The sequence below is a fragment of the Leuciscus leuciscus genome, assembly GCF_965113295.1.
Source record: "Leuciscus leuciscus genome assembly, chromosome: 11".
In the NCBI taxonomy this organism is placed as follows: domain Eukaryota; kingdom Metazoa; phylum Chordata; class Actinopteri; order Cypriniformes; family Leuciscidae; genus Leuciscus; species Leuciscus leuciscus.
In genome coordinates, this window is record NC_138735.1 from 29,639,210 (window position 1) to 29,665,165 (window position 25,956).

The window sequence follows — 25,956 nt, forward strand, 5'->3', positions numbered from 1 at the left end:
TCCCGGACTAGATCGAAACAAAACTCCCCGCAGTTCAAGACGTCATCACTCGCAAGCACGTGGACGCTGGAGTGCGGAAGTGCGGAGATGTTCACATAAGCTGTATTGATCTGATCACCCATAGGTAATGTTTATTTCATCAGGAAGTAGAGATAATGAGCAGCTAGATTATTAATGCATTCAACGGAACAACTGTAACAATTGTAATGTAACGTTATATCAAGGATATTGCAAATCTCTTATTGACAGCCATCCAGTTTACCCAACAGTAACACAGAGGTCACGCACTGATTTCTGTTTTTATAACGTTTTGTACGCATTATATTTAATACTGAATAATAAGGATTATTTCAACATAAATATGCAGCTTAATTAATTAAAATAATATATATATTCATATATCATGCTTTATTATGCTAATTAATATGCTGCTGATTATATATGAAAATAACTGCTGCATAATTGTAGAAATTATATATATATAGATGTGTGTGTGTGTATTAATGCTATCAAGTCGATTAATCGCATGATTCGCATCTTACAAGCTTTTTTACATAATGCGTGTAGATATATGTATATGTGTGTGTACATACACAATACACATGTGTGTTGTATATATACATAAAGACACACACACATTATATAAACAAACTTGTTAGATGCGCTTAATCGATTTGACAGCACTAATATACTGTATATACACACTGATTAATAATTTATTTGTGTATATATATATATATATTCATTATTGTTATATATATATATATACACACACACATATATATATATATATATATATATATATATATATATATATATATATATATATATATATATAAAGTGGGGACTTACACCACAAGTAAAAGTAAAAAATACTTCTATGTATTTCTAAGGTGAAATAATGGCCTTGTCAAGTTCTTCTAACATGTACAGTATTGTTGTGTCAGTTCATGTTGACAGGGGTCCGGATGTCTCGTCCACATGTGCTGTCTCTCTACAGGAGGATCCTGCGCGTGGCACGCAGTTGGAAAGCTCAGTCTGCTCTTCCTCAGGACACCGACACCGAGCGGAAATATATCGCTCAGGAGGCTCGAACCCTCTTCCGACAGAACCAGCAGGTGTGGACTGACCTCAGATCACCCGAGGACCTGTGAGACAGCTCATATCCATAACATGTTCTTATGTCTTCTCCCTGTCACAGATAACAGATCCAGAATCAATCCAGAGATGCATTGAAGAGTGTGAAGCTCGGATAGAGATCGGTCTGTATATTATATCAAATGCTTCATTAATGAGCTGAGAAATAATTAATGTCATTTTTAAGATGTTATCAAATAACAGGTGATCTGCTAAAATGAGTTTTATTTTGCTTTTCATGGCAGGACTGCATTATAGGAACCCCTATCCCAGACCAGTAAGTACCTCCACATAAGATCATAAGCACTAATAATAATAATACTGCTATATTTGTGAATCTCATGAGGAAATGTCTTTATATACAGTACAGGCCAAAAGTTTGGACACATTACTATTTTTAATGTTTTTGAAATAAGTTTCTTCTGCTCATCAAGCCTGCATTTATTTGATCAAAAATACAGAAAAAAAAATGTAATATTGTGATAAATTGGTTTTCAATTTATTATACTTTAAATTATCATTTATTTCTGTGATGCAAAGCTGAATTTTCAGGATCATTACTCCAGTCTATCACATGATCCTTTAGAAATCATTCTAATATTCTGATTTATTATGAGTGTTGGACACAGTTCTGCTGACTAATATATTTGATGAATAAAAGGTTAAAAAGAACTGCATTTATTCAAAATAAAAAAATATTTTCTAATAATATAAATCTTCTTTACTATCACTTTTTATCAATTTAACACATCCTTGCTTAATAAAAGTATTGATTTATTTCAAAAAAAGAAAGAAAAAAAATTACTGACCCCAAATGACTGACCAGTAGTGTTTATTGCTGTTACAAAAGATTTCTATTTTTAAAACATTTGCTTCTTTTTTTATTTTTACTTTTTATTAATCAAAGTATCCTAAAAAAGTATCACAGGTTATGAAAAAATATTAAGCAGCAGAACTGTTTCCAACTTTGATAATGAATCAGAATATTAGAATGATTTCTAAAGGATCATGTGATAGACTGGAGTAATGATCCTGAAAATTCAGCTTTGCATCACAGAAATAAATGATCATTTAAAGTATAATAAATTGAAAACCAATTATTTAAAATTGTAATAATATATCACAATATTACATTTTTTTCTGTATTTTTGATCAAATAAATGCAGGCTTGATGAGCAGAAGAAACTTCTTTCAAAAACATTAAAAATAGTAATGTTTCCAAACTTTTGGCCTGTACTGTATATCCCAAAATTTTTGTTAATATAATGCAACAAAAAACCCATTTGGGGTGAAATATGACTTGGTCATGTTTTGCCGTTTTACAAAGATTTAGGTCTGTATTTATGACCAATTTGTTAGTTAGTGACATAAATTTCTTTATTAAACGTTACTTATTGTTATTTGAATATTGTAATAATATTGCCATTACTTCATATTTCTTTACATTCTGAAATATGACTTGGAAATGTTTCCTGGCAGTTTTTGTGAGATTTACACACTAATATGCCATAAATCTTTTTTCTCAGACATATCTTCCACCGATGGGTCTGGCCACTCAGAAGGGCAGAAAGCTGCGAGGTCAGCAGAGACTGCGGAAACAAGCCAAACCCGTGTACCTACAGTCTCAGGATGAGACCTGACACACTTAACAGATGTCTTAAAGTGTGTAGGACATTATAAAGTTTGACAGTTCATGTTGTTCATAGCTTAAAAAGGCTGCATTATGGAACAGATCAGGGCAATTCCTCTCACTGCCAGTGTAAAGCATGATGAATAACTAATGTGAGCTGTTTTGATTCATGTTAAAAGGTTTATTTATTTTGTCGTTATATACTACATTGTATAAAGGTCTCAGGTAATGTTGCATTCTAAGTATCTAGCTGTGTTTCAATTAGTTTATTTCTCATCATTCATTAAACTTTTGAGTTTTAACTAGAAATGGTTTCTGCACATCTAATCAGCACATAAGTCACCATGAAATGGAAGCTGCCCTATTGTGACGTATATCTGAGTGAAATGGCTTCTCGAACAAGAGAAAATGTAGGGAGGGGCTTGATTTTGTCCGTGGGAAATTGATTGGATGGTTGTGGTTTGCTATTGGTGGATCTCGTGTGAGTGACAGGTTGCTCCGCCCTCACGCCAAAAAACACGTCATCAGAGAAGAGATGCTGTTGTAAGAGGGAGGGGAAGTTATTTTGACTTAGGCCGGCTACACACTGGTTGCGTGGCGTGTCCGTTTTTATTTCGGCTCGCATGTTAACAGGTTAGAGTTTGCACGAGCCGCGCCGAAAACGCGAGCATGCTAGAAATAGAACCGACGCCTATTTTTCACGCGACACGCAAACGTGTTGGAAGCGTTTCCAGGCAAAATAGAATAGGAAAATATGTTTATAGGTCATTTTGACACGAATACATATTAATAAATGATATTTTGATGTTTGAAAGTCTCTAGGTTTTGACATAAATGTAATAAAAAAATAATTATCGATTTTCAAATATTGCACCGGTCAATACAGAACGAAATATTCTGTAGCCTATTTTGCCGTCAACACCGCCGACGTTGTCTTTGCTGCTATATATTTATGTTTAACATGAAGTATAGGCCTTCCACAACTCTCTCCCCATATGTCGAATATATCACTAATGAGGCTTCTCATGTCACCTAGCAGCAGCAGCGCCGCGTCAGACACGCTTCTGGTGTGCAAACGCCACGCAGCCAGTGTGTAGCCGGCCTAAGGATTACAAGGCACAGATACAATGTGCACAGATAAATAATTTATAATAAATACTGCAAAAAAAACAATTGTCCATTTTGATTACATGCCCGTCTAAAGAATTACACGATACTGCTTTAAGCCATTTTGTTTTATTATTCCATACAATTATATTAAAAGGAACCACAATATGCTAATTAGTGCTGTATTTAATTTAATATTTTTTGGTTTTTCATATGTTTGGCATGTTGAAATGTAAACACACTGAACATCTGTAGTGTGTGCGCTCAGTTGTCGAGTTGGCACAGGCAGGCGACGCCGCGGTTGACCCAGTGTTTCTGCGGCTGGTCCGAGGGCAGCTCGATGGACAGAACGTAGTTGGTGGAGTGACCAGTGGTGGAAAGAGTCCCGCGCCTGGCGCTGGTCTTGTACACGGGACAGATGTAAACGCTCTCGTGCAGGAAAGTTGCGCTCTCTCCAGGCTTCAGCCAGATTATGGGCAGCGGGTCGAAGAGAACTTTAGGAACAGACTCACCGATAACCATGTGCTCCCGATCCCAGCGCGCTCCCTCGAGGAAAAGCCCACGGACGTACGCCCCATCCTCCGGCTTCCCCTCCATGTGAGTTTCCTGCTTACAGACCTAAAAGAGATGCAACATTATGTTATACACAACTGTTCATAAGTTAGGGGTCATTTTATTTAATTTTTTCAATATAAATGTATACTTTCAATTAGCAAGGACTCATTAAATTGATCAAAATTTACATTAAAGATATTTGCAGTGTTGCAAAAGATTCCTATTTCAAATAAATGCTGTTCTTTCAAAGTATAAATGTATCCTAGTTTTAAAATAAAATAAAAAATGAAGCAGCAGAACTGTTTTCAACATTGATAATAATCAGAAATGTTTCTTGAGCAGCAAATCATCATATTAGAGAGATTTCTGAAGGATCATGTGACACTGAAGACTGGAGTAATGATGCTGAAAATTCAGCTTTGATCACAGGAATAAATGACATTTTACAATATATTCACATAGAAATGAGTCATTTTAAATTGTAATAACATTGTTTGCAGCTGAATATACCAAAAACACTTTTTCTTTGAGTTTAGAATGTCAGTGTTTAAGAAACATTAATTTATAAAGCACAGATCACCCTCTTTCTCATACGCTCTCAGTTCACTCTCTCATTGGCACACAAACCTCATACTCGAAGCCGATGTAGTCGATGGGGATGGTGTACTTGCGAGCGAAATTCTGAGACACGCCAGTGAGGAACGACTGAGTGAAATAGAACGCAGATACCCAGAACACAGACGGAGGGCCGTTATCAATCCAGTCCTAAAGCACACACACACACACACACACACACACACACACACACACACACAAAGATGGTCGAACAATTAGAAACTGATTGGTGAGTAGTGCACAACTGGTTTCAATAATCTTAGAGCACACATTGGCTGACCTAGTGTCCTTATTACACCTAGTGCACACTACACACTACAAGAACAGAGCCTCTGCTTGAAAAAAAACCCTAAACGTTTTATTATAGCTTCATGCATTCTTTTTTTATCAACACTTTAAAGTAAGTTTCATAAAAAAAGCAAAAAATTTTAGCAAAAACCAGAGAAAATCATGTTTTTTTCCCTAAGGCTACAATGTGCATAAGCAATACTTCTATCTCTTGTTTCTGCTTCTTGTTTTCCTGTGTTTTGATCCGGAGATTCTCTACTCTTCCAGAAGATGCCCAATAGCACCCCCCTACCGCATAACACTGAAAACACCTTAGGCCGTGTGTCCACAAAAGCGTTTTTAGCTAGCTGAAAACGCTAGGCGCTCTGCTGAAAACGCCTAGCTGTGGGCGCTTGAGAGCGTTTTGGCAGCGTTGCGTTTTTATTCAGTTGAGACACTTTGCTTGTTATAATATGGAATATCCACGAAAGTGTTACTAGTATCTCCTTTCACACATATTTTGTTTCTGTGTTGATTCTATATTAAAATGTCGATACAATGTAATGTATTTTCTCTGGCTCTTGTTTTAAATGATTTTTTCCCGTTATTATGCTTGTTGTCGTCATCTGTTGACATTGTACAAGCAGAATGTGGCGGTTGGTCGGTGTAGTTTTAGTCCCGCCCCTCCTCCACTGTGATTGGATGGTTGGGTAAAAAGTGACAGTGATGAGCGCTGCGTTTTACCCAAAGTTGAACATTCTTCAACTCTCGGCGACTTGTAAAAAACGTTGAGTGCACAGCGCCTCGTTACACTCATGGCGTTTTAAAAACAAGGTGCTCCCATTGAAAAAATACGCCAGCCGTGTGAAAAAACACTGCAAAATTCCGTCAATGGCGGGGAAAGATTTCTGTCATGTCAATAATAACATTATTCCTTGTATTAATTGCAGACTAGGCAAGGTTAATATAGTTAACTAAAACCATAAAAAAAACATTTTCATTGCTTGAAATAAAATAAACATTCTGAAGTAAAATATCAATATTTTTTTCAAAACAAAACAACTAAAATTTGTTTAAATCAAATTGAAAACAGACAAATATAACAATAAAACCATCTCAAAATATCAATTACAACTATAATAGAACTGTATCTCATTGTTACTGAAATAGCATTGATGACTACACTATACACTGATTTCACGCAGCCGCCATTTTGAAATCGAAAGTGAGGCTCCGGTGGGAAGAACCCCGGAAGTAAAGATAAACAACAATGCCTTGGATTACCAACCTGAAGCTGCTGCCGCGATTTACACTATTGGATGTTAATATCCAATATAGGATATGTATATAGTTCATTCCTGCTTCGTTTTTTACATTCTGAATTATATATAAAAAAATTATTTTATTTATAAATGAATTTCACTGTATATAGTCTAAAGTATGAAAGAAATGTTTGTACATTTTTAGAATTGACACAACATCATTAAACACAACAATACGCTATCACATTCACGACTCTCCTGTGATTAAAGGCGACACTTCCGGTTTTCTTCCCACCGGAGCCTCGCTTTCGATTTCAAAATAACGGCTGCGTGAAATCAGCGTATAGGAGTGTAACGATACACGTATTCGTATTGAACCGGTACGAGGCTTTCGGTTCGGTGTTCGGTTCGCATTTTCAAACCGAACGGTTCGGTTCGTTGGACCATTTTTCCTGCCGACCAAAATTTCGTTATTTCAAATGTAGGCGGGTCGCGGGTGGTATGGATTTACTGTAGTAACACTAACTGCAACCATGGACGTTTGGCAGGAATAGTAGGCTATAATGCTTTCAAGTAACATTACGTCGGTTTTATTTTGACATTATGAATACAATTGCTGCCCTCAAATGTTAATCTGAACTAAAATAGACCTTTGTTTATAACTACTACAATATTAGGCTACATTTCATTTTTTCCAAGGAGCTGTTTTGTTTGATATGCTCCTAAAAAGAGTCTATTATAGCTCCATCATTGCTTAAAGTAAAACAAAATAATAAAAAAATTAAAAATCATACTTTATGATGTTAGTTTTAATTAAAAAAACTTAAAGGTATAGCGGAGGATCTTTCCAAATTTTAGATAAGACCCGCCCTCTCCACTTTTTGAAAAGTTTGATTGATTCACCAGAATGATTGACAATTAGGAGGACCAATAGTATAGGTTACCCACCAGGAAGTAAAACATCCTCCGCTATACCTTTAATAAAAATAAAAAAATTCTCTGGCATTTCTTTCTTTTTGCTGTATCGAAAACGTCCCGAACCGTGACACAAGTGTATCGTATTGAACCGAACCGTGAATTTTGTGAACCGTTACACCCCTACTACACTATATGATAATAAAAAATCTAAACTGCACATAAAACAAGGATTATTGGAGTATATTTTACAAGAAAATACTATTTCAGTTGTTCTATAGTTATTTGTGAAATTTACTAGCAATTTCTGAGTGAAGATTGTTTGTACACCACATATTTTCAGTGCAGGTTCACCAGTTGGAAACAATTCACATCATTAAAGGAACATGAGCTTGTGTCCTGTTGTGTGTGTTTGTCTTTAGCCGTTGCTCACCTGTAGAAACTGCAGCCTGGCGAGGAAGTCGGACATGTAGCTTCCCAGAGGTTTAAGGGAAGGGTAGGACTTAGCGGCCCATGTGGCCGGCACTTTCCCAACGAGAAGACTGTTGAAGACGTTCTCCAGCTCGGCTGACATCACAACCTGCCCCCGAAGTGCCTTCTGGGTGTTCAGCAGGCTGCTGCGCACCACCTTTGACAGCCTATACATTTACATGAATGCATTTGGCAGATGCTTACATCCAAAGCAACTTATATTGCATTCATGGAATACATTTGATAAGTTCATGCATTACCTGGGAATCAAACCCGCCACAACCTTGGCATTGCTAGCTCTACAGCAGGAATGTTATGATGTATGTAATGTGGGTGACGAATATGTCTGGTACCTGTTGAAGCGAATGAGTTCCTGGCGTAAGACGGTGTTCATCGACTCCTCATACAGGAGAGGGTATTTATTGGTCACCATCTCAATGTCAAAATCACTGGGAAGCTTGGCCAGCATTCCCTCGGCCAGCTCGTCTACCACTTCCTGTGTGGACACAGACAAACGCACTGACAGGAAGAACAGGTACACAAAACTGTCAATCATTTTTCATTAACGATCCGCCTCCTCCCACCTGTGGAGATTTGGCTCCGCTGCTAGTTTGTCTCGGTAGCGTCAGCAGCACCCCGTCTAACAGCTGATTGGTCTCCTGGTTATCCTTGGTGATATTAGCATTGCTGTGGAGGCCGAAGACCTCGGGTTCAGCACTGATGGGCAGGTTGCGGATGTAGTCCACATAACTCTACATATAAAAGAGATTCATCTTCTGTAGCTCTCAAATCCCCACAAGCCACTGCTATTTTAGTATGCGTAATATACAATTATACTTAATATTTTTAATTCATTTTTAAATGTTCCTTTTTCATTTCAAATTTTACTTAGTTTTAGTTTAGTTTAGTTGTAGTCTATAAAGTTTTGTTAATACAATTTTATTAATAAAGTTTATCATTAAATGTATTCGATTTTCTGTTTTTATTTAAATTTTTATTTACAGTTTTAGTAATTTGTTGTTTTTGCCATTTTAATTAGTTTTTTCTTTGTTGTAGTTTTAGTAATATGTCTACATTAATAAAGTTATTGAATCTTTATTTTTATTTATGTTTAACTTAAACTTAAAAATGAGAAATGCCAAGTAACTGAATAATATCTGAAATAAAATAAGTTTAAAAAAAATATATAATCTTCAGATATTTTAATTATTTTATAACGATGCTGGTTTTAATTAACTATAATAATTAACTGCCACAAACATGACACCTAAATATGCATCATGGTCCTGGCATGTCTCATAAATGATCATAATTCAGAACATTTTAATGTTTTGACTTGTACGCAATGCATCACATGACTTCATTTCTGGGTGAACTATTATTCCATTAAGCATCAGAATGGTGTGTTTATGTTTCTTTTGCATAATGAACTGACTTCAGCTGAACAATGACACTGTCTTTTTAAAGCTTCTTCACAGCAGAATTGAATTATGTTTGCATCATTGATCATTAGGGGCTTTCGCACCGGGTAGTTCTAGGAACTAGGAACTAGCCACCAGGGTGGCTCCCTGAGAACTAATGGTTCCCTTAGGAACATTTTCCTGGTTGCATTCGCACCGCCAGCAGGAACTCTGAAGTGACGTAAGCCTCGCCTGTTGTTGTGCTAGCTGAGCAGAAATACATAATCATGTTTCTTTTGGTCCCCTCAAAGTTGCGTTTGATTTTCTCCTTAGAGTAAAGGTTAACAGGCCCATCTATGAGTTTTCCATGTTCGTAGAGTTAGTCTCTGGAGTTAATATATAGGCTATAATATATATTTATTTTTTTAAATGGCGGGTGCTGGTGTTTCGCGTGCGTTCGGCCAATCAGCGAACACTAACGTCAGGGATAGTTCCTATAGCGCTGGTTTAGACCGACTCTGAAGTAGGAGCTAAATTAGTTCCTCCAAAAGGAGTTCCTAGAACTAAAATCATTACTAGTTCCTGCGGTGCGAACACGCCAAAATCTGTGTACGTTCACCAATAGTTCTAGGAACTATGAACAGGCTCTTCTGGTCCAAAAGTCCCTATTATTTGTTTATCACTGTAAAGCAGCTTTGAAACAACCAGTATTGTATAAAACGCAATATAAATACATGTGACTTGACTTGATTTAATGAAGGTGCACAGTGTGAGTGTGTACCTGGTAGGGAGCGTGTGACGGCACATAGTACAGATCTCCCTCACACACACGATACTTGTCCTGTTTAATGAGCTCCCAGCTGTAGAAGATGGAGAGGAGGGACATCAGCAGTCTCCGGTCTTTATCGTCAGTCACCCTCCCACCATAATTACACTCTCCTGCAGAGGACACGAGCAAACATCAGCTCAAGTGTTGAAACAATGCAACTGCGTTTCATCAAATACTGTACATGTTAAGATGTGTTTGTATTGCAAAAAACAATACTGCCAGTAACTAGCCAGTATTTTTGCATTTTCTGAAGAAGAGAGTGGTGATCACCTATACAAAACTGACCACCATAATGCTAGGGTGTTGCTATGTGATTACTAAGGGGGGTTCTGAGTGGCTGTTAGCACACTGCTATGTGTTTACTATGATTATCAGGGCGGTTGCTTGCTTAATCACCTGTCAGATACGCGAGGGCGTCCAGCGGAACCTCTTCATACTCGTCCAGGAACATCTGGATCTGACGAATGCTGATTCTCAAGTCAGACTCATTAAACTCGTATGGAATATTCCAACCTGCAGAGAAAGATGAAGAGAGAAGATTGAACACACCTTTAATGCCACTATAGAAGATATGAATGACATCAGGAAATTAATCTTACAAAATACAAAAGTCAACACTGTGGTTCCCAAACACATTTAATGAGCTCACCAAAAAGAGTCTGATGAAGAACATGTAGCTTTAAACATCACATTTGTTTTGGTGAGCTTATTATATGTTTTTAACAGCAACAGTTTACCAACAAGTTTTTTTTTTTGGATGTGCATGCTTTATTTGATTGTCCTAATAATATCCAGATCATATAGATAAATAGAAGGGAGTTATATTAGACGAGCTTGGTTTTATAATAGTGTTGATATTTTTTTTTAGGGGAATCAATTGAACTTATAGCTGCCTCTGCCTATAAAACTGCCATTTGATTGTGGCTGTACAGTATATAATGCATGTTTAGAAAAGATTAGATCAGGTAGATTGATGATAGCATCACAGCAGCTTGTTCTCTAACGATGGGGGCTAAATTAAATTAAGGATTACAGACAGGAAAGCTAACTGCATTAAAGATAAATATCTAAGGGATACAGATGGAGGTTTCATGTTTCACTTGTATGTTTGATTTGTGACGTGTTTCCTCCCGTTGTTCTTTTCTATTTATTTGTTTTGAATAATCCCTGTAATGCCTAAAATCGCAAAAAAAGAAAAGAAAAAAAAGATGCATATCTGACCGAGTGGGCCGAACGTTCTCCTCTCCTGTACCAGAGCGTGGAAGAAACACAGGCCGAACAGCAGCTTCTGCCAGATGTCCTGCTTAGCGGAGCTGTTGAAGAAGGCGGGGTCTGAGATGGGATTGCTGAGGTAAGAACGCAGTAAATTTGCCCTCAGTCCTTTGGGAGGCTCATTCGTCATCTTCACCCCATTCTGCAAAACACTCACTGGAAACTTATCAGATGGTTGACTGGTCAACCACAACCTAAAACACAAAGAGTTTGGGGTTAGGAATATTGGGTAAGTAATTGGGACATTTTTTGTCTCAGTAAATGTTTCAAAATTTGTTTCAATAAATGCTGATTACCACAGAAAAGGTGGTAATTTTCTTTCTTTTTTAATCTCATTGTACAGTAATTACTGTAATGCAAACATTCATATAATGATAAATGTTATTTATAATAATTAAATATTATTTAATTAGTAGGTATACATAATGCTAGTGTTTATTTTACTGCATCTATTTTAAGCTGATTTGAAAATAATTGTGTAGGATGATTTGCATAATTGTATTACTGTAATGAGAATTTGGGGGGAAACGTGCTTAATTGTCATAAAAAAATAACATCACAATGCAAAAATCTTATGACACGCTTCATTTTAATTTCTTTAAAAAAATGTTTTTTATTAAATATGTCCTTTGCAACTTCATGTTGAAATTGTGTGTGATTTGCTTTATTTTGAAACGGCACAATTTTTACCTGAAGCTGGTGTGTGTGTTTTCAGGTGTGATGACCTCCTCGCAAATCTTCTCCAAGGCTGGCATCCAGCTGGTTGCGAGATGACAGTTCTGCAGAACGACCCAGTCGCCGTTGGTCAGCGCGACCTTGATGAGCTGCTCAGCTACTGGACCTTGACCTTGACCGAGAGAGATCGTCTGGGTCTTACTGCCGCCCATGCCCAAGTCATCTGCAAACTTCAGCAGTCCTGGGTAAGACAAAGAGGGAAATAACATCATTTAATTGTAAATGTTTAGGTCTGTGCTGAAACAATCATATAAAGCGATATTATTTCTTATAATATTACAGATTGCCCCGATTTTACATTGGCCTTCAAGACCATCATTTGAGTATCATGAGAAAATTATTTAAAGTTATTAAAAGTAACAATTATTTGGTAAAGTATATATTTTATATCAAATAAAACATACATTTGATTTACAATAAATTTACAAAAACTTTTTCATACTTTAATTTTTTGCAGTGCAATAATCTGCTGAGTGTCTTGAAATAAAATAAAAATTTTAACATTAATAAAATATAAAAAAACTTCTCATTTTCATTTAGTTTAATTTGAAGCACTAAAACTGAAATAAAAATGTATTAAATTAATTAAATCTATATAGACATTTAAAAAAAAATGATAAAAATGAAAACTAAAACTTTAACTAAAATTAAATAAAAACAAAATAAAAATAAAAACTGATTCAAAATATTAACGAAACCTGTAATATTATATGAAATTTTCCAAACAAAATGACTAATGTTGTATATATATCAGAAGGAACAATAATATATTATAAAAAAGCACCTGCTGTAGGGTCTGTTCCTGGAGAGAGGACGAAGATGAGCGGCGAACAGCAGTTGGAATCACTGTAGCTTTCCGCCAGGTCGAAGGTCGGTGGCTCGATGAACGCCCGGCCCATATTGTCCACAATGAACTGCTGTGCCGCCAGCACAAGTTTATCCGGTCTGAAGCAGCGCAGCACCACCATGCGCTCCATGCCCACAACCTCGCACCACTTCCCGGGTAACTCCTCGTCCTGCGGATGACCAGAGTCGTAAATCTGCTTCCATGGCGCAATGTTCTCCTGCACATGCTCAAACAATCCTTTGAGACGGGGAAGTTGGGAAGCCCGGACTATTTCGGACCATGATTTGTCTGAAAGCCACTCCGGGGCAGGGTTGGGGAACGGGTTTTCCAGAGCAACGCCTCCTGTGAGAAGGAAGCGCCAGACGGTGTCGTCGACCTGACCTTTTCCCTGCATGATGCCAACGGTCAAAAGCAAGGAGAACAGCAGCTTGTCCTTCTCGAACAGAGAGCGGCACACGTTATAGTAAACGCGCATGGTGAAGTGATCTAGGATGTTGGCTATGCGGGTCTGTAGGTCGTCGCTAGGTGTGCTGTGAGCAATGGAGTGCAGGTACAGGTTGATGAACCACGTGAGAGAGTACTGGTACATGGGATCGATGTTCGCCAAATCCGAGATGCAGAAGAACAGAATGGACGAGTGTTCTGCAACAGGCCGGTAACCCATTCGCGTTTCGTCAATCTCATTTTCAGTCACGATTGCGATCTTCTGCTTCTCGGATATCTCTTCTGACAGCACCTTAGATGATGAGAGGACCTTAATGGCAGCCTCGTCCTCTAGGATGTTCCCTTCGGAAGAAGAAAGCACCTCCAGGATTTGGTTCTCGATCTCCTTCAGCTGTTTATTACTGGCTGCGCTTTCGAGAATCAGCTGATTTTTCTTCTCCTCGAGTTCTGGTTTCTCTTTGGCGGCGACGAGCCCCAGCAGCTGATCTTCCAGACCCAACGGCGTGATCATGAAGTTCAACAGACACACTTTGACCGCCACCTCCGGCAAGTAATGCGGATTCCTCAACCCTGTTGTTATGTAGAACCGGAAGTCGACTGAATATTCCACGGTGTTCTCGCCCAGTCTCATATATTCCACGCCCTGCTGCTTAAAGGTCTGTTTCAGGAGAACCGGCTCTAAAACTGCGTCCAGCTCCTCGCCGACATTCTCCAGGAGGACCGGTGTGCCAAACTGAATGGCGTTCTCGAGGGTACGGATGTAGTTGCCATCTGAGAGCTTGATGACAGAGAGTTTGTTAGCCTTGTTCATGTTTTTGATCCACTTGTTGGCTTGGCCCTGAGGGTCGATCATGAGTGGCCAACGGCGAGAGTTTGAGACGATGATTCCGTTGTCGGTGGAAAACGAGTCCACGGGTAATCCAGAGATCTGCCACGAACGGATCGACACCTGGTTTCCGAGAGTGTTGCTAAGCGTGAAGTCCTTTGAACATGGCACCTTCTTCTCACTGCACAGCTCGTGCCATTTCCGCTGACACTCCACGCGATAATCGACGGTGAATGCTCCAAGATACGACACTGTAGCCGAGGACAAAAGCACGTCGCCGGTCAAGTTGGTGTATTTGATGCCGAGGAGCCGCGCAGCCTCTGTCCATCTGTCTTTTTCTCCTCCCAGGCCACCGATTAGTTTCTCAGCTCGTATTAGCTTCTGGGAACAGAGCTCGATGTTTGCTTCTAGGTCTTTTTTCTTCTGTATCATCCCTTCGAACGTGTCATTTAATGCCTGCAGACGATCCTCCACTTCCTTCAGCTCGGCACGTTTTATGGTTAACATCTGCATCTGCACAGCTAGCTCGTCTTCTGCTTCTTTTAATTTCTCTTTCTTGGGGGCGACAACCTTGGCCACACGCTCATACACTTCCAAGGCACGCACCCATTTGCAAAGGCCCTCGCAGGCAGAAGACACGCTTTTGATTATTGAGGGCTGAAAGTCTGGGTGGTCTATAAACTTTTCTCTGATTTTCTTGATGTTAGCGGCAGGTATGTTGTCCTTGTTGAATGTTTTGAGGCTCTCAAGGAACTTCATATCACTTAGAAGCTTCTTAGATGGCCCCCAGAAGTCTTCAACCATCTTACCTGTGTAAATAAAGCAAATAAAAAAAGAGAACAGAATAGCTTAAGATGCTGGCAAATGGTGATCTTAGCTGGTTTAATGTGACCTTCAACCAATGCAGTGTTCAGGACAGACAAAAATCATTCTCATACCTGATCCACCAGGGTCTTGTTTCCTCTCTGGTTTAATTCCCTTCATGACACAGATGGATTCCATGACGAGTTTGACGGGACCAGGCGGATTCTGCATCGTCTTCAGGACAGTAATATCAGCCGGCTTCAGTGTGTCCAGAGCAGAAAGAGCCGCCTCCAGCGCTGGCATCGCCTCTGCAAGATCCCCCTCACACTCATCCTATCAGACAATAAATTCATTGATTTAAACTTCTCAATCGTAGCTTTAGCAAAGTGTCTACCTCATCTCACAAACCACCGCATCCTATGCTCAAATTTAGGGCTGCACAATATATTGAAATTATCGAAATATCGCAAATGTATACATCGTGATATGCATATCGCAACGGCTTGCAATAACTGGGGTCATGAACAAAAGACAAAGAGAAAATCACTCACTGCTCTTGGCTGAATAACTTTTGTAGCTTTAATAAGAATCAGTATATATTTAATTCATACAGTGAAAACTAAGCAGTGTTTTATTTTTACATTTGATTATTCAGTTTCTGTTGTTAAATAAACCTAATGTAGGATAACCTGAACCCCTGAACCCAGTGGTTTACACTGATGTTAAAATAACACTTCTTATGCTACAGTAAAACACTGATGTTCACTTTCAGAAGTTGTAGAGATGTTTTCTTGTCACAAAAAGAATGTGAAACACGTATGTAGGTTATATAATTTTAAAGATAATTTAAGTTTATTTTACACACTTTAAGCATTATCGTATCGCATATCGAATATCGAGTGGATCAAGTGGATAAAAAGACTAAAGGAAAATTCAGCAACATGAAAAAATCTGTATTGTTTTTTTCACTTGCGCATCTAAAGCTTTGAGGCCGGAACACACTCTAAAAAAGTATGCATAAGTACAAGCTTTGCAATTCGGCACTCCAGTCAAGTCACATCAAGTTTAATTATATATAACTTTTTTGTTTTGTTTTTTACGATAGATTGTTTTAAAGCAAGCAGCTTTACAGTATTACACATGAAAAACAGTGTCACTTTCATCACAAACATGATGACAGTTCATTGAACTTATTTTTTCCTCAATGACAAAGGTTCCTGGAATAAGACTGTATTATACTTGCATTGTGTTATAAATTGCATTCTAATATATTTTTTTATTTCTACATTTCTAATACATGAAATTGATTTGAAATTGGGTTTGCATTCAGACACCTGCATGGATTATTTTAGTGAGCCTTAGATATACATTTTCCATTTTCCCCATCATCAGTTATACCTTAATCGCTTTAGCAGCAGCTGCTGCATCATTGGCGACTTTCTCATCGGCACTGACAAGCTTTTTCTTAGCATCCACCTCAACGGTCTCTTTTTCTATCTTCACCATCATCTGATCAGTCTGCTTTGCGGTCTCGATTAGCTCCGGCTGTAGAGCTGTGAGCTCCTGCTGCATGACTGCTACCTGCACATCACATATACACATACAACACTGTCAACATCAATATATTCATGACTAATAACTATGTACATTATCAAAAAATGGGCTCTCATTGATTAAAATAATCACAATGATTAAAATATATATATATGTATATCTCGATTTACTGAAATCTACATTATTTATCTGAGACCACCTGTGAAAATGGTTCTATTTTACATTTTTAATTGATATTGAAAATCAAATATTTGCCATTTAAATAACATTATATAGAATAGAAGAGCAGATGAACATAATGAAATGAAGTGTTATGAAGTGACAGGTAAAGCATTCACATTTTCTGTCACACCTGAGAAGCAGCAAAGTCAAGTTTCTGCAAGCCGATGATGTAGCGATTCTTGAGCTCGTTCACCTCGTTGCGTTTGGAACTGAGCAAGGCTTTATAGGTCAGGATGAGCTCCAGGTAAGAAGTAGGAGTGACGTAATTATGTCTGCGCAGCTGGGAGTAATAGCGCTCAGACATCTCTCGCACACTCTCCTGGAACGTTTTACACATTTCCACCACCCTGAGAATAATGCAAAGCAGACAATGTGAGACCTTTATATTTCAATACTATCATTTGTTAAAAGGTAATAAAATCTGGCTTATGACCGCACTCTATCCTGGTGTTGTCTTCCAGGTCCAGATCCTCGAGGAACTTGTTGGCAACCATTTCGAGAGCATCTTTGGGCCAGGCCTGAAACCAGTCTATGGTGCAGCAGTTGATCAGAGACGGGAACATCCTGAGACGATTGCGGAAGCCTTCACCTATTGGGCTCATTGCTATTGGGACAAACATGCATACAGTTTACAAATAAAAATAACTATATACAGTATATAAATATAGTACAAATAACTTATAACTGTGATAATTGACATATATAATAACAATACATAAATACCATTATAATATATAGATAAATATACATTATTTTATATACAGTATAAATATATAATTAGTATACTATTATTATATAATATAACATAATATATAAATTATATGATATATAAATATATTTACTAAATAAACAAACAATAAAATAACATATACTTTATTTTTATATAATTTGATTAATTGTGTATGCTGTTCTTCTTTTGTGTATAAGTTAATTTGCTATCTTGGCCAGTAAAAGCGACCTCTCAGAGAGGTTTCTGTCCTGGTTAAATAAATAAATATATAAAATATGATATAATATAAACAGTACCAAGAACTATATGAAGATTGGCTTTAACTTTGTCGATAAAGAAGTTGTACATGGAGAGTGGTGTGACGTCAATCTTCTTCCCTTCCATTTGGGCAATTCCCTGCATTTTTTCGATGATGTCCGCACGCTCGTCCGCTGGGAAGATGTTTGGCACGTCTCCTGTGTTCAGCAGCATGTTGATGTCCTCGACGAAGGCTTCATCCTTGATCTGGTTGTCGCTGAAGAGAAATGTTGTTTTCTTCCCCTCTATCCCTGCTTTCAGCATCAAGTGCTTTAGATTGTCACGCCAGTCCGACATGCTGTAGTTCTTGGTCAGTTCGATCTGAAACAGCTCGTAGTCATTGATAAAGGTGGCGAGTTTGGTGGTGCTCTGTCGCCCTGATCCGCCGATACCCACCAGCAGCAGGTGACCGTTGTCTTGTTTCAGCACACGGCAGATTCGTGAGATGTGTTCGATGGCGAACTGAAACATGACAAGGTTCATGGGTGCTTTGCTGATGTTATTGAACTCCCTGAGGTAGAAATCCATCACCTCGGTTAATGTGCTTAGATCTGTGATCTCGTCATACGGTTTATTGGCCGAGTCTGGTTTGGCGTAGTCACCAAAAAACAGGCTGCGAATGCTGTCATCTTCGACATTACCAGACGGAGTGAGATGACAGAGAAGCTGGACAGGTGAAAAGAAACACGTGAATACATGTTTAGAAAATCATCTAAAGCAAAGTGTAGTATAAAAAACAACAACTAGATACCCAGATCTATTTGATTTAAAATAATTAATTGCAAATTGCACAGGTCATGTTTTACCTCAAATTTAAAAGGTATGTTTGCATAAATAAAAATGTTTTATTATTATAAATAAATAATTGTTTTAAAATACTGTGGTTTAAATTTAATTGTCTTTAAAAAAAATTGTGTATAATTAGATACAATTATCATTTATTTAAAATAATTTGGCAAAATATGACTATGTATCTATTACCTTGTGAATGGTTTGTTTGAAATATGCAAATGTCCTCTCTTTAACAATATTAAAAAATTTCTCTCTATCGTCATTATCAACCAGTCGGTCGTAAAACACACGATAGATCTCATGGATCCACAACCGGATCAGCTTATCTCCTTCCTGATGAAAAAAAGAAGCACAAAACTCAGATTCTGTAAACTATTTAGTGTATTTACTTAGCCTTTACATAGAAACATACATATGTGCATTTACCTGCATGTGCGTCGATGGACAGAGCATTACGCCCCTAATCACCCTCGCAAAATCACGCAGGTTGAAAATATAATGAGATTTAGACGGTGTTGGGAGGAAACTCTCGATTGCATCCTTGTACACAGCCATAGTCGCTTGAACCATGATTTTACCCAACCTACAACAAATACACATACACAGACATGTTTAATCTCTTTTCTTTTACCAAACAGTGGTTACAAAAACAAATCATCAAATGTTTGGCTTGTAAATGTGCTTGTGCTATTTGTATTCTAAATATATGACACTAAAATATTGGTTTGATCTTTTTATATATATAATGCAATCACATTTTTGAGTTGGACTTGAGTGTCTAAATACTTTTTGTGGGGCCACTTTACATCAACAGATTCAACACACACCTGTAGAACGAGGCATCAAAACCATTGCTGAAGTGCCAGTCTGTGATGGATGTGAAGATGTTCCCTAGAGTCTCATCATCAAATGTGTCGATTGATATAACGTTTAGGTGACGTGTCAATCGCCCTGTGAGGGAAGAAAGACACAAAACAGTGACAAAGAAGCTAAACTGACTAAGGCTAATATTGTTATAAGCATTTAGGATCAGACATTTACCTGTAATGTCACTTCTCCCTCCACCAGGGGGCCCCATAGCAGACATAAACAGCACATCCTCAATGTCCAATCTGGATGTGTCTTTTTTATCATACCAATGATGATGATCGATCCACTGCCGCAGCAATTCAATGGGCGGCTGAGCACCGTATATCTCTTTTGCAGGCATGTTCAGATCATCTACAGGAAGTTTTACAATAGCAAAGACAGTTTTAATCTCTGCAAGGTCACAAAATTAAAGGAAAGTAGTAGAATATTTATAAAAGTGTATTTATAACTTATTCCTCCGGTTTCACAGACAAGGCTTAGGTCTTTATCCATACCTTTTGATATCTCTGTTTATGTATTTATTTCTTTATCAGTGCATTAATTTAATTCTCTAGAAATGAGTTAATGAAGCAGATGTACATCAGCACAAACTTAAACCACTATTTTGAAGGGAAACTTTTTCAGAACTTGTGAAACTATTATATTTACAGCATTAGTGACAGCAATGCCTTAGCTCACTCAATCAGTGTTTGTACCAGATCTAGTTCTTACCAACATAGATAATGCATTTCTTCCCCATCGGCGGGCCAAACACGCCCCTCCGGCGGCGGTCCAGCTTGGACATGATGATGTCCTGGGTTTGGTTGGCAGAGGTGCGGGCGGAGAAGTTGATGCAGATGGGAGTGTAGCGCTCCTTTGGGAGCGACATCAGGAAGTTGTTGTTGATCACAGACTTGCCGGTTCCTGTGGGTCCCACAATCAGCACGGGCACTTCATGTGACAGGTACGTCCTGAGGAAGAAGAGCTGCCGTGACGTTTCTGCCGTGGGTATGATAAGATCAGACACCTGAGAGAGAGACAGAGACATCACAGGACATGTAAAGAGAGTAACTTTACACTGTGAATGTGTGTGATTGTGAATTAATCCCTTCGATTCATTCACCCATGGTAGACAGTGATCTGGGCCATCACTAACGTCCTCTACAGGCTTACTTTAAGAATATATTTAGAATTAGTTTTCAGACTTTCCAATAAGGTTTCATTTGTTAACATGAACAAACAATGAACAACACCTTCTACAGCATTTATTAATCCTAGATTATGTTAATCTCAACATTTACTAATACATTAAGATAAAAAGTTGTATCCGTTAACATCTGTTCACGCACTGAACTGACAGGAATATTCATTTTTTATTATCTAACATTAACAATGGTTTATAAATGCTTTAAAAAAATATATTGCTCGTTGTAAGCTCATGTTGGTTAATGCAGTAACTAATGTTAATAAATAAGACCTTATTTCAAAGTGTTACCTTTATATTTTATTGCTTTTTAAAAAATATATAAGTGTTTAAAAATGACATTTGAAAACTCAATTTAAATCTGGTAAAACTGTTTTTTGACTAAGGGAATTTTTTTTTGCAACAAATTTACAAAAGCAATTATAATTGTGTATATTTGTATTAATGTTATTTTAATATCACTAAAGCTCTATTCGGACGGGACTAGTTTCACAGGGGGACGTTAGAGAAATTTCTGTTTCACAGACGTACTTTGAGATTTTAATCCTGTCCGAATCTGCCATGTCTGTCTTTTTCTCACACGACCTCTGTAAAAATTCCAGAGCAAATTACCTACTGTTTTTCGTCAAACTCAGCGGTCCTCAGAGAAATCTAATCCCGTCCGAATGCGAATGTCTGTGATTGCCGAAAATGTTTTTTCAAAAACGCTTTTTCTTGTGTGTTTTGGTCAACGTGAACTACCGTACAATCTCTCGCTATCGCACCGGTATTCAAGTTTCTGCTTTTTGCGCACCGATAATGGATGTAGATGTGTTCGGTAGGCTACACTGCGAAGAAATAAAAAAAATGAAATTAACAAGAAGAGCCAAATCACGTAAACTGTTAAGACTGGCTACTGTAATATCAGTTTCAGGTAAGATTACTTTCATTTCTGCACTTAATTACATAACGTGTAAATTGTATAAGTTAAAACTTTTTATTCCAGTGGGTTTATTATAAGAACCCAGTTCTATAAAATCATGATGATAAATGTATGTTTAGTTTTTTTATACTACAATTTTTATAAAATGTTTACAAAACACTAAATACGTTAGGACGTTTTACTTTATATTTCAAAATGCTTAATTTTAATACGCAATCCACGCATTCTGAACACGTGATCTTCTGCAATGCCCACATGTAAAACACAGACACTCCTACCTCGGTAATAAACACGGAGATGTTAGTCCCGTCCGAATCCGTACATGAAATCACAGACGTAGGTTGATAAGAATTGTAACTCAAACGTCGTTTGGAAAACTAGTCCCGTCCGAATAGGGCTTAAGATACTATTTTAGTTTTTATACATTTTTTGAATGAGTTTTTATTTGTACATTTTCCATTTGTATTTTAGTACATTTTTTATGGCTTTTTTGTGTTTTTGTCATTTTTATGAGATAAATATGCAGATATAGCTTTTATTCCTTTTTATTTCAGTTTTAGTTATGATAGTACACATCAAGTTGAATGAAAATGAGTAATGTTGCTTGGGCAACTAGCTGAAATAAAATATATAAATATATTTTTCATTTTAGTTAATGTTTACTTTATTTCAAGTAACAAATTTTTTATGGTTTTAGATGGGGTCTTGTAGTTTTACAAGTCAACTATAATAACCCTGATTTGCATGTACTAACTTTTGCGCTGGCTGGTATGACTCTGTCCTCTTTAGAGATGGATTCTGTCCAGTTGTTCCACTGACCAGGGCCCTCCTTATGGAAATAATAATCATAGACGGTGCCTGTGTGAAGAACAGAACAAACGATGATATTGTATATGATATTGTATATGACTCTTGATTGGTGTCAACCAATTAATAATGTTATTCGCATCAATCTCAGCTCTCTTTTTAACTTTTGTTTTTTATACCGGAAAATATGCCTTTAAACATTAAAATATCTTCTTTTCGAGTTAAGAATCTGCAGGGACTATGAGAAAATATTTATATTCAGTCACAACTATTTTGTTGTATTTCTGGGGTTTCCATGACTGCAGGAACCGTGTAATTAAATAGTCAACCAAAAACATCATGTGGACCTCTCTCTGGGAAAACATTGCTTTTGGTGAGTTTCACACTCTGGGGTCGTGGGTGACCGGTGATTGTGCCCATGACAAGGTTTCGGTAGAAGGTGTCAAACTTTATCCTGCTGTTGCCGTTGATGGTTCCTCCCAGACTCCACACCACAGCGAAGAGGAACAGAGCCTGCAGCCACTGCGTCACCTGCTGACTCGTCATAGATTCTGCTCCTTCCTTTCCTGACTGGAAAATCTCGTCTGCACAAATAAACATACTCCTCAAATCAGATGTGACATGAACAAACAGATTGAAAAAGCTTAAAACATATGTATAATGTGCATTTTTTGGTGTGTATGTACCCAGTAGGCAGGTATACAGGCGCATCAGGCTATAGGCCAGGTGAATGGGTGACGTCTGGACTAAGAATCCACACTCGTGGTATATAAAGTCCAAACAAGGCTGAACAAGCCAGTCAAAGAGTTCAGAAACCTTCAACAAAACACACACAATGGCATTCAGAAATGTTTAAAAGCATTCATTATAACATGTGCATGAGTGTCTTTCTCACCAGTGTTCTGTGTTCATCTTCCAGGCTCTCAGGTAATGTGTTCATGTAGGAGTCTCTCAGAGGAGTCCAGCCCAACTGATGCGGCTCCATATAGATCATTCCGCACCTAAACACAACGCATACACTCTTAAAAGCCATCAAACATGTTGAAGCAAAACAACTTGGGTGGAAAAATACATTTTATGCACCCATTTGATAATAAAGTCTGGTGCAAGCTTACATATTCACAAAATATGGTAATCACGAGAATCTGAATTATAAATGAATTCATATTTAGAATAAATCATTAAAAATACTGAAACAAAACCAAGAAAAAAGACTATGTACTTAACCTCTTTTTAATGAGGAAATTAACCACTCTATATGAGATTATAATCAATGTTATTATATAAAATTATGCAATTACATTCTAAAATTATTCAAAATTTTAAGTGTACAGTTTGTGAGATTTATCGCGAAATATTCAGACATACATCACCATTAAAATGTATGGGGTTAGCACGATTTTTAAATGTTTTTGAACAAGTCTCTTCTGCTGCATTTAATTGATCTACAATATAATAAAAACTGTAATATTGTGAAATACTGTTTACAATCTGTTTGAATATAATGTAATTTATTCCTGTGATTGAAAGCTGAATCATAGCCGCGTTTCCACCGCAGGAACTTTCCCCAGGAACTAGGAACTTTGGGCTGGTACTCGATGTGTTTACACCGCAGGAACCAGGGTCTAAATGAAGTTCCGGGTAAATATTTCCCCCTCCGATAGTCCCTGCTCATGAGGTAGTACTTTTTCAAAGTTCAGGAACTTTCAGGGGTGGGACTTGTGCGCTGCACAAGCTGATTGGTTGTGTTCACGCCGCATTTTGGTTGGATGATTCCACGCAGCATTTTATTTATTTTTAACCTCCCTTTTAAAAAAATCTATTGCGGTTCGTGTCGTGGCTTCATGCAGAGTTGTCTGTCTGCAAATATGGAATTTAATAAAAAAACTGGCGGACTGGCGACGAGTTTCAGGCTTTATTAGGGGGATTTGTGGAAGAGGAAACTTTCTGCGCGTTCGTCCCAGCCATCTCACGGTCAATGTCCGCAATAGCTGATAACATACAAATTTTATATCTAACGTTAGCATTACGAGCTTACTGAACACGCTTTATCAGTGCTCGTCTCTTTTCTGCCACAGCTTTTATTATTAAGTCATTATGTTTACACATTGTCATCTATTGCAAGGTTAGGTTAGTAACAAACAACTATTTACAAGACTGTCACTATTTATGACTGATAGACGGGGTTCAGGCTTTTTTTAAGTGTATTTGCGAAAGAGGAATTTTTTTTTTCGCGTTCGTCCAATGCATCTCACAATAACTGATAACATACGTTGTCTAATTTTATACGCATACGAGCTTTCCGAACACGCTTTAGTATCAGTGCTCGTCTATTTTGTTTTGTTAATTACCTCGTTAGTAAACCAATACATAACTGCAGCACAGTTTGAATCTCCTCCATAATTATAAATGTGGCGCAACTGATTATGTCCGTCGCAGACTGGGAGGAGCAGTTGCGCGCAGTTTACCTTCCCGGTACTTTAGACCGCGGTGTAAACGCAGAAAGCAACCGGTCTGGGGCAAAAAAAGTTCCTGGGAAAAAAGTTCCTGGTACAAATTGTTCCGGGTAATTTCGGTGGAAACGCGGCTCATTACTCAAATCTTCAGTGTCACATGATCCTTCAGAAATCATTCTAATATGCTGATTTGCTGCTCAAAATGTTGAAAACAATTGTGCTGCTTCTATTGATGTACTTCTATTGATGTTCATATACTTTCATACTTCCACATGAGCATTGTATGATGAACTAGTGTTAACAGTGTGGAGCAGGAGGGTGTTTGTTGTTTACCTGCTCACAGTAGCCGGTGACGCCTGTTCCAGATCCGCAGGCTCAAAGATCAGACTCATTTTAGAACTCATCTGAATGATCTCACCACTCATCAGACACAGCTGTTCAACAGCAAAACACATCAGACACCAGCACTGAACCCCTTCAGATATGTTTTCTGCAACAATAAAAATGTAAATGTACCTTCTTGTTATCATCTAAAACGGTGTTCATGTTCTCAATCCAGACCGCATCAATAGGCCCGTCGAAAACGATCCACTGACGGTCGTCTGTGGTGCACTGGGCCTGCTGTCTGAATGAGGTGGCCAAAACGCCGTCCGACCACTCGTGACTCACTGGATCAAAACAGCCATATAGCTGCCCCATAGTGATCGCCTTCGGATTAATGATGCGGAAATCTACCGCAAACTCTTCCATCAGCCCTTCTATATAGACAAATAACAAACACACAGCATGATTACATGCTTGGTTATGACTCCACTTCATGTCAACAAATACTTACTGATTTATTTTTATATGCCGATGTAAATGTATGTACACTAACAATCCCAAGTTTGGAATAATTAAGATATTTTTGTTTTTGAAAGAAGTCTCTTATGCTAAGCAAGGCTGCATTTATTTGATCAAATATACATAAAAAAAAAAAAATTAATTGATCAAAATCACATTTTTAA

At 37.7% G+C, this 25,956-nt stretch overlaps 2 protein-coding genes across 4 annotated transcripts in view; one reads left to right on the plus strand and one right to left on the minus strand.

Moving 5' to 3' along the window:
* The first annotated feature begins 34 nt into the window (after positions 1-34).
* On the plus strand, positions 35-3,076 carry lyrm1 (LYR motif containing 1). 2 transcript variants are annotated; one of them, XM_082183512.1, is made up of 5 exons: positions 35-124; positions 948-1,118; positions 1,202-1,262; positions 1,383-1,414; positions 2,664-3,076. In XM_082183512.1, the coding sequence occupies exons 2-5, from the start codon at positions 951-953 to the stop codon at positions 2,775-2,777; spliced, it is 375 nt and encodes a 124-aa protein (XP_082039638.1). In that variant the 5' UTR covers positions 35-124; positions 948-950; the 3' UTR covers positions 2,778-3,076. The 2 variants fall into 2 exon arrangements, with proteins under 2 accessions (XP_082039638.1, XP_082039639.1); XM_082183513.1 differs by having other exon boundaries at positions 69-208.
* A 544-nt stretch (positions 3,077-3,620) lies between these two features.
* Positions 3,621-25,956, minus strand: part of dnah3 (dynein axonemal heavy chain 3) — a 50,192-nt gene continuing 27,856 nt past the window's right edge. For both annotated transcript variants that reach the window (XM_082183394.1, XM_082183395.1), the window contains 26 exons: positions 25,466-25,707; positions 25,283-25,383; positions 23,389-23,494; positions 23,180-23,309; positions 22,841-23,077; positions 22,441-22,544; positions 20,293-20,587; positions 19,753-19,932; positions 19,539-19,662; positions 19,138-19,294; positions 18,901-19,044; positions 17,919-18,585; positions 17,331-17,496; positions 17,023-17,239; positions 16,515-16,697; positions 15,251-15,449; positions 12,980-15,121; positions 12,151-12,376; positions 11,410-11,654; positions 10,585-10,701; positions 10,141-10,298; positions 8,544-8,711; positions 8,313-8,455; positions 7,922-8,126; positions 5,057-5,194; positions 3,621-4,492 (listed from right to left, as the gene is read on the minus strand). In XM_082183394.1, coding sequence (XP_082039520.1) covers positions 4,139-4,492; positions 5,057-5,194; positions 7,922-8,126; positions 8,313-8,455; positions 8,544-8,711; positions 10,141-10,298; positions 10,585-10,701; positions 11,410-11,654; positions 12,151-12,376; positions 12,980-15,121; positions 15,251-15,449; positions 16,515-16,697; positions 17,023-17,239; positions 17,331-17,496; positions 17,919-18,585; positions 18,901-19,044; positions 19,138-19,294; positions 19,539-19,662; positions 19,753-19,932; positions 20,293-20,587; positions 22,441-22,544; positions 22,841-23,077; positions 23,180-23,309; positions 23,389-23,494; positions 25,283-25,383; positions 25,466-25,707 — 7,148 coding nt within the window. In that variant the 3' untranslated portion in view covers positions 3,621-4,138. The remainder of the gene's footprint in view (positions 4,493-5,056; positions 5,195-7,921; positions 8,127-8,312; positions 8,456-8,543; positions 8,712-10,140; positions 10,299-10,584; positions 10,702-11,409; positions 11,655-12,150; positions 12,377-12,979; positions 15,122-15,250; positions 15,450-16,514; positions 16,698-17,022; positions 17,240-17,330; positions 17,497-17,918; positions 18,586-18,900; positions 19,045-19,137; positions 19,295-19,538; positions 19,663-19,752; positions 19,933-20,292; positions 20,588-22,440; positions 22,545-22,840; positions 23,078-23,179; positions 23,310-23,388; positions 23,495-25,282; positions 25,384-25,465; positions 25,708-25,956) is intronic.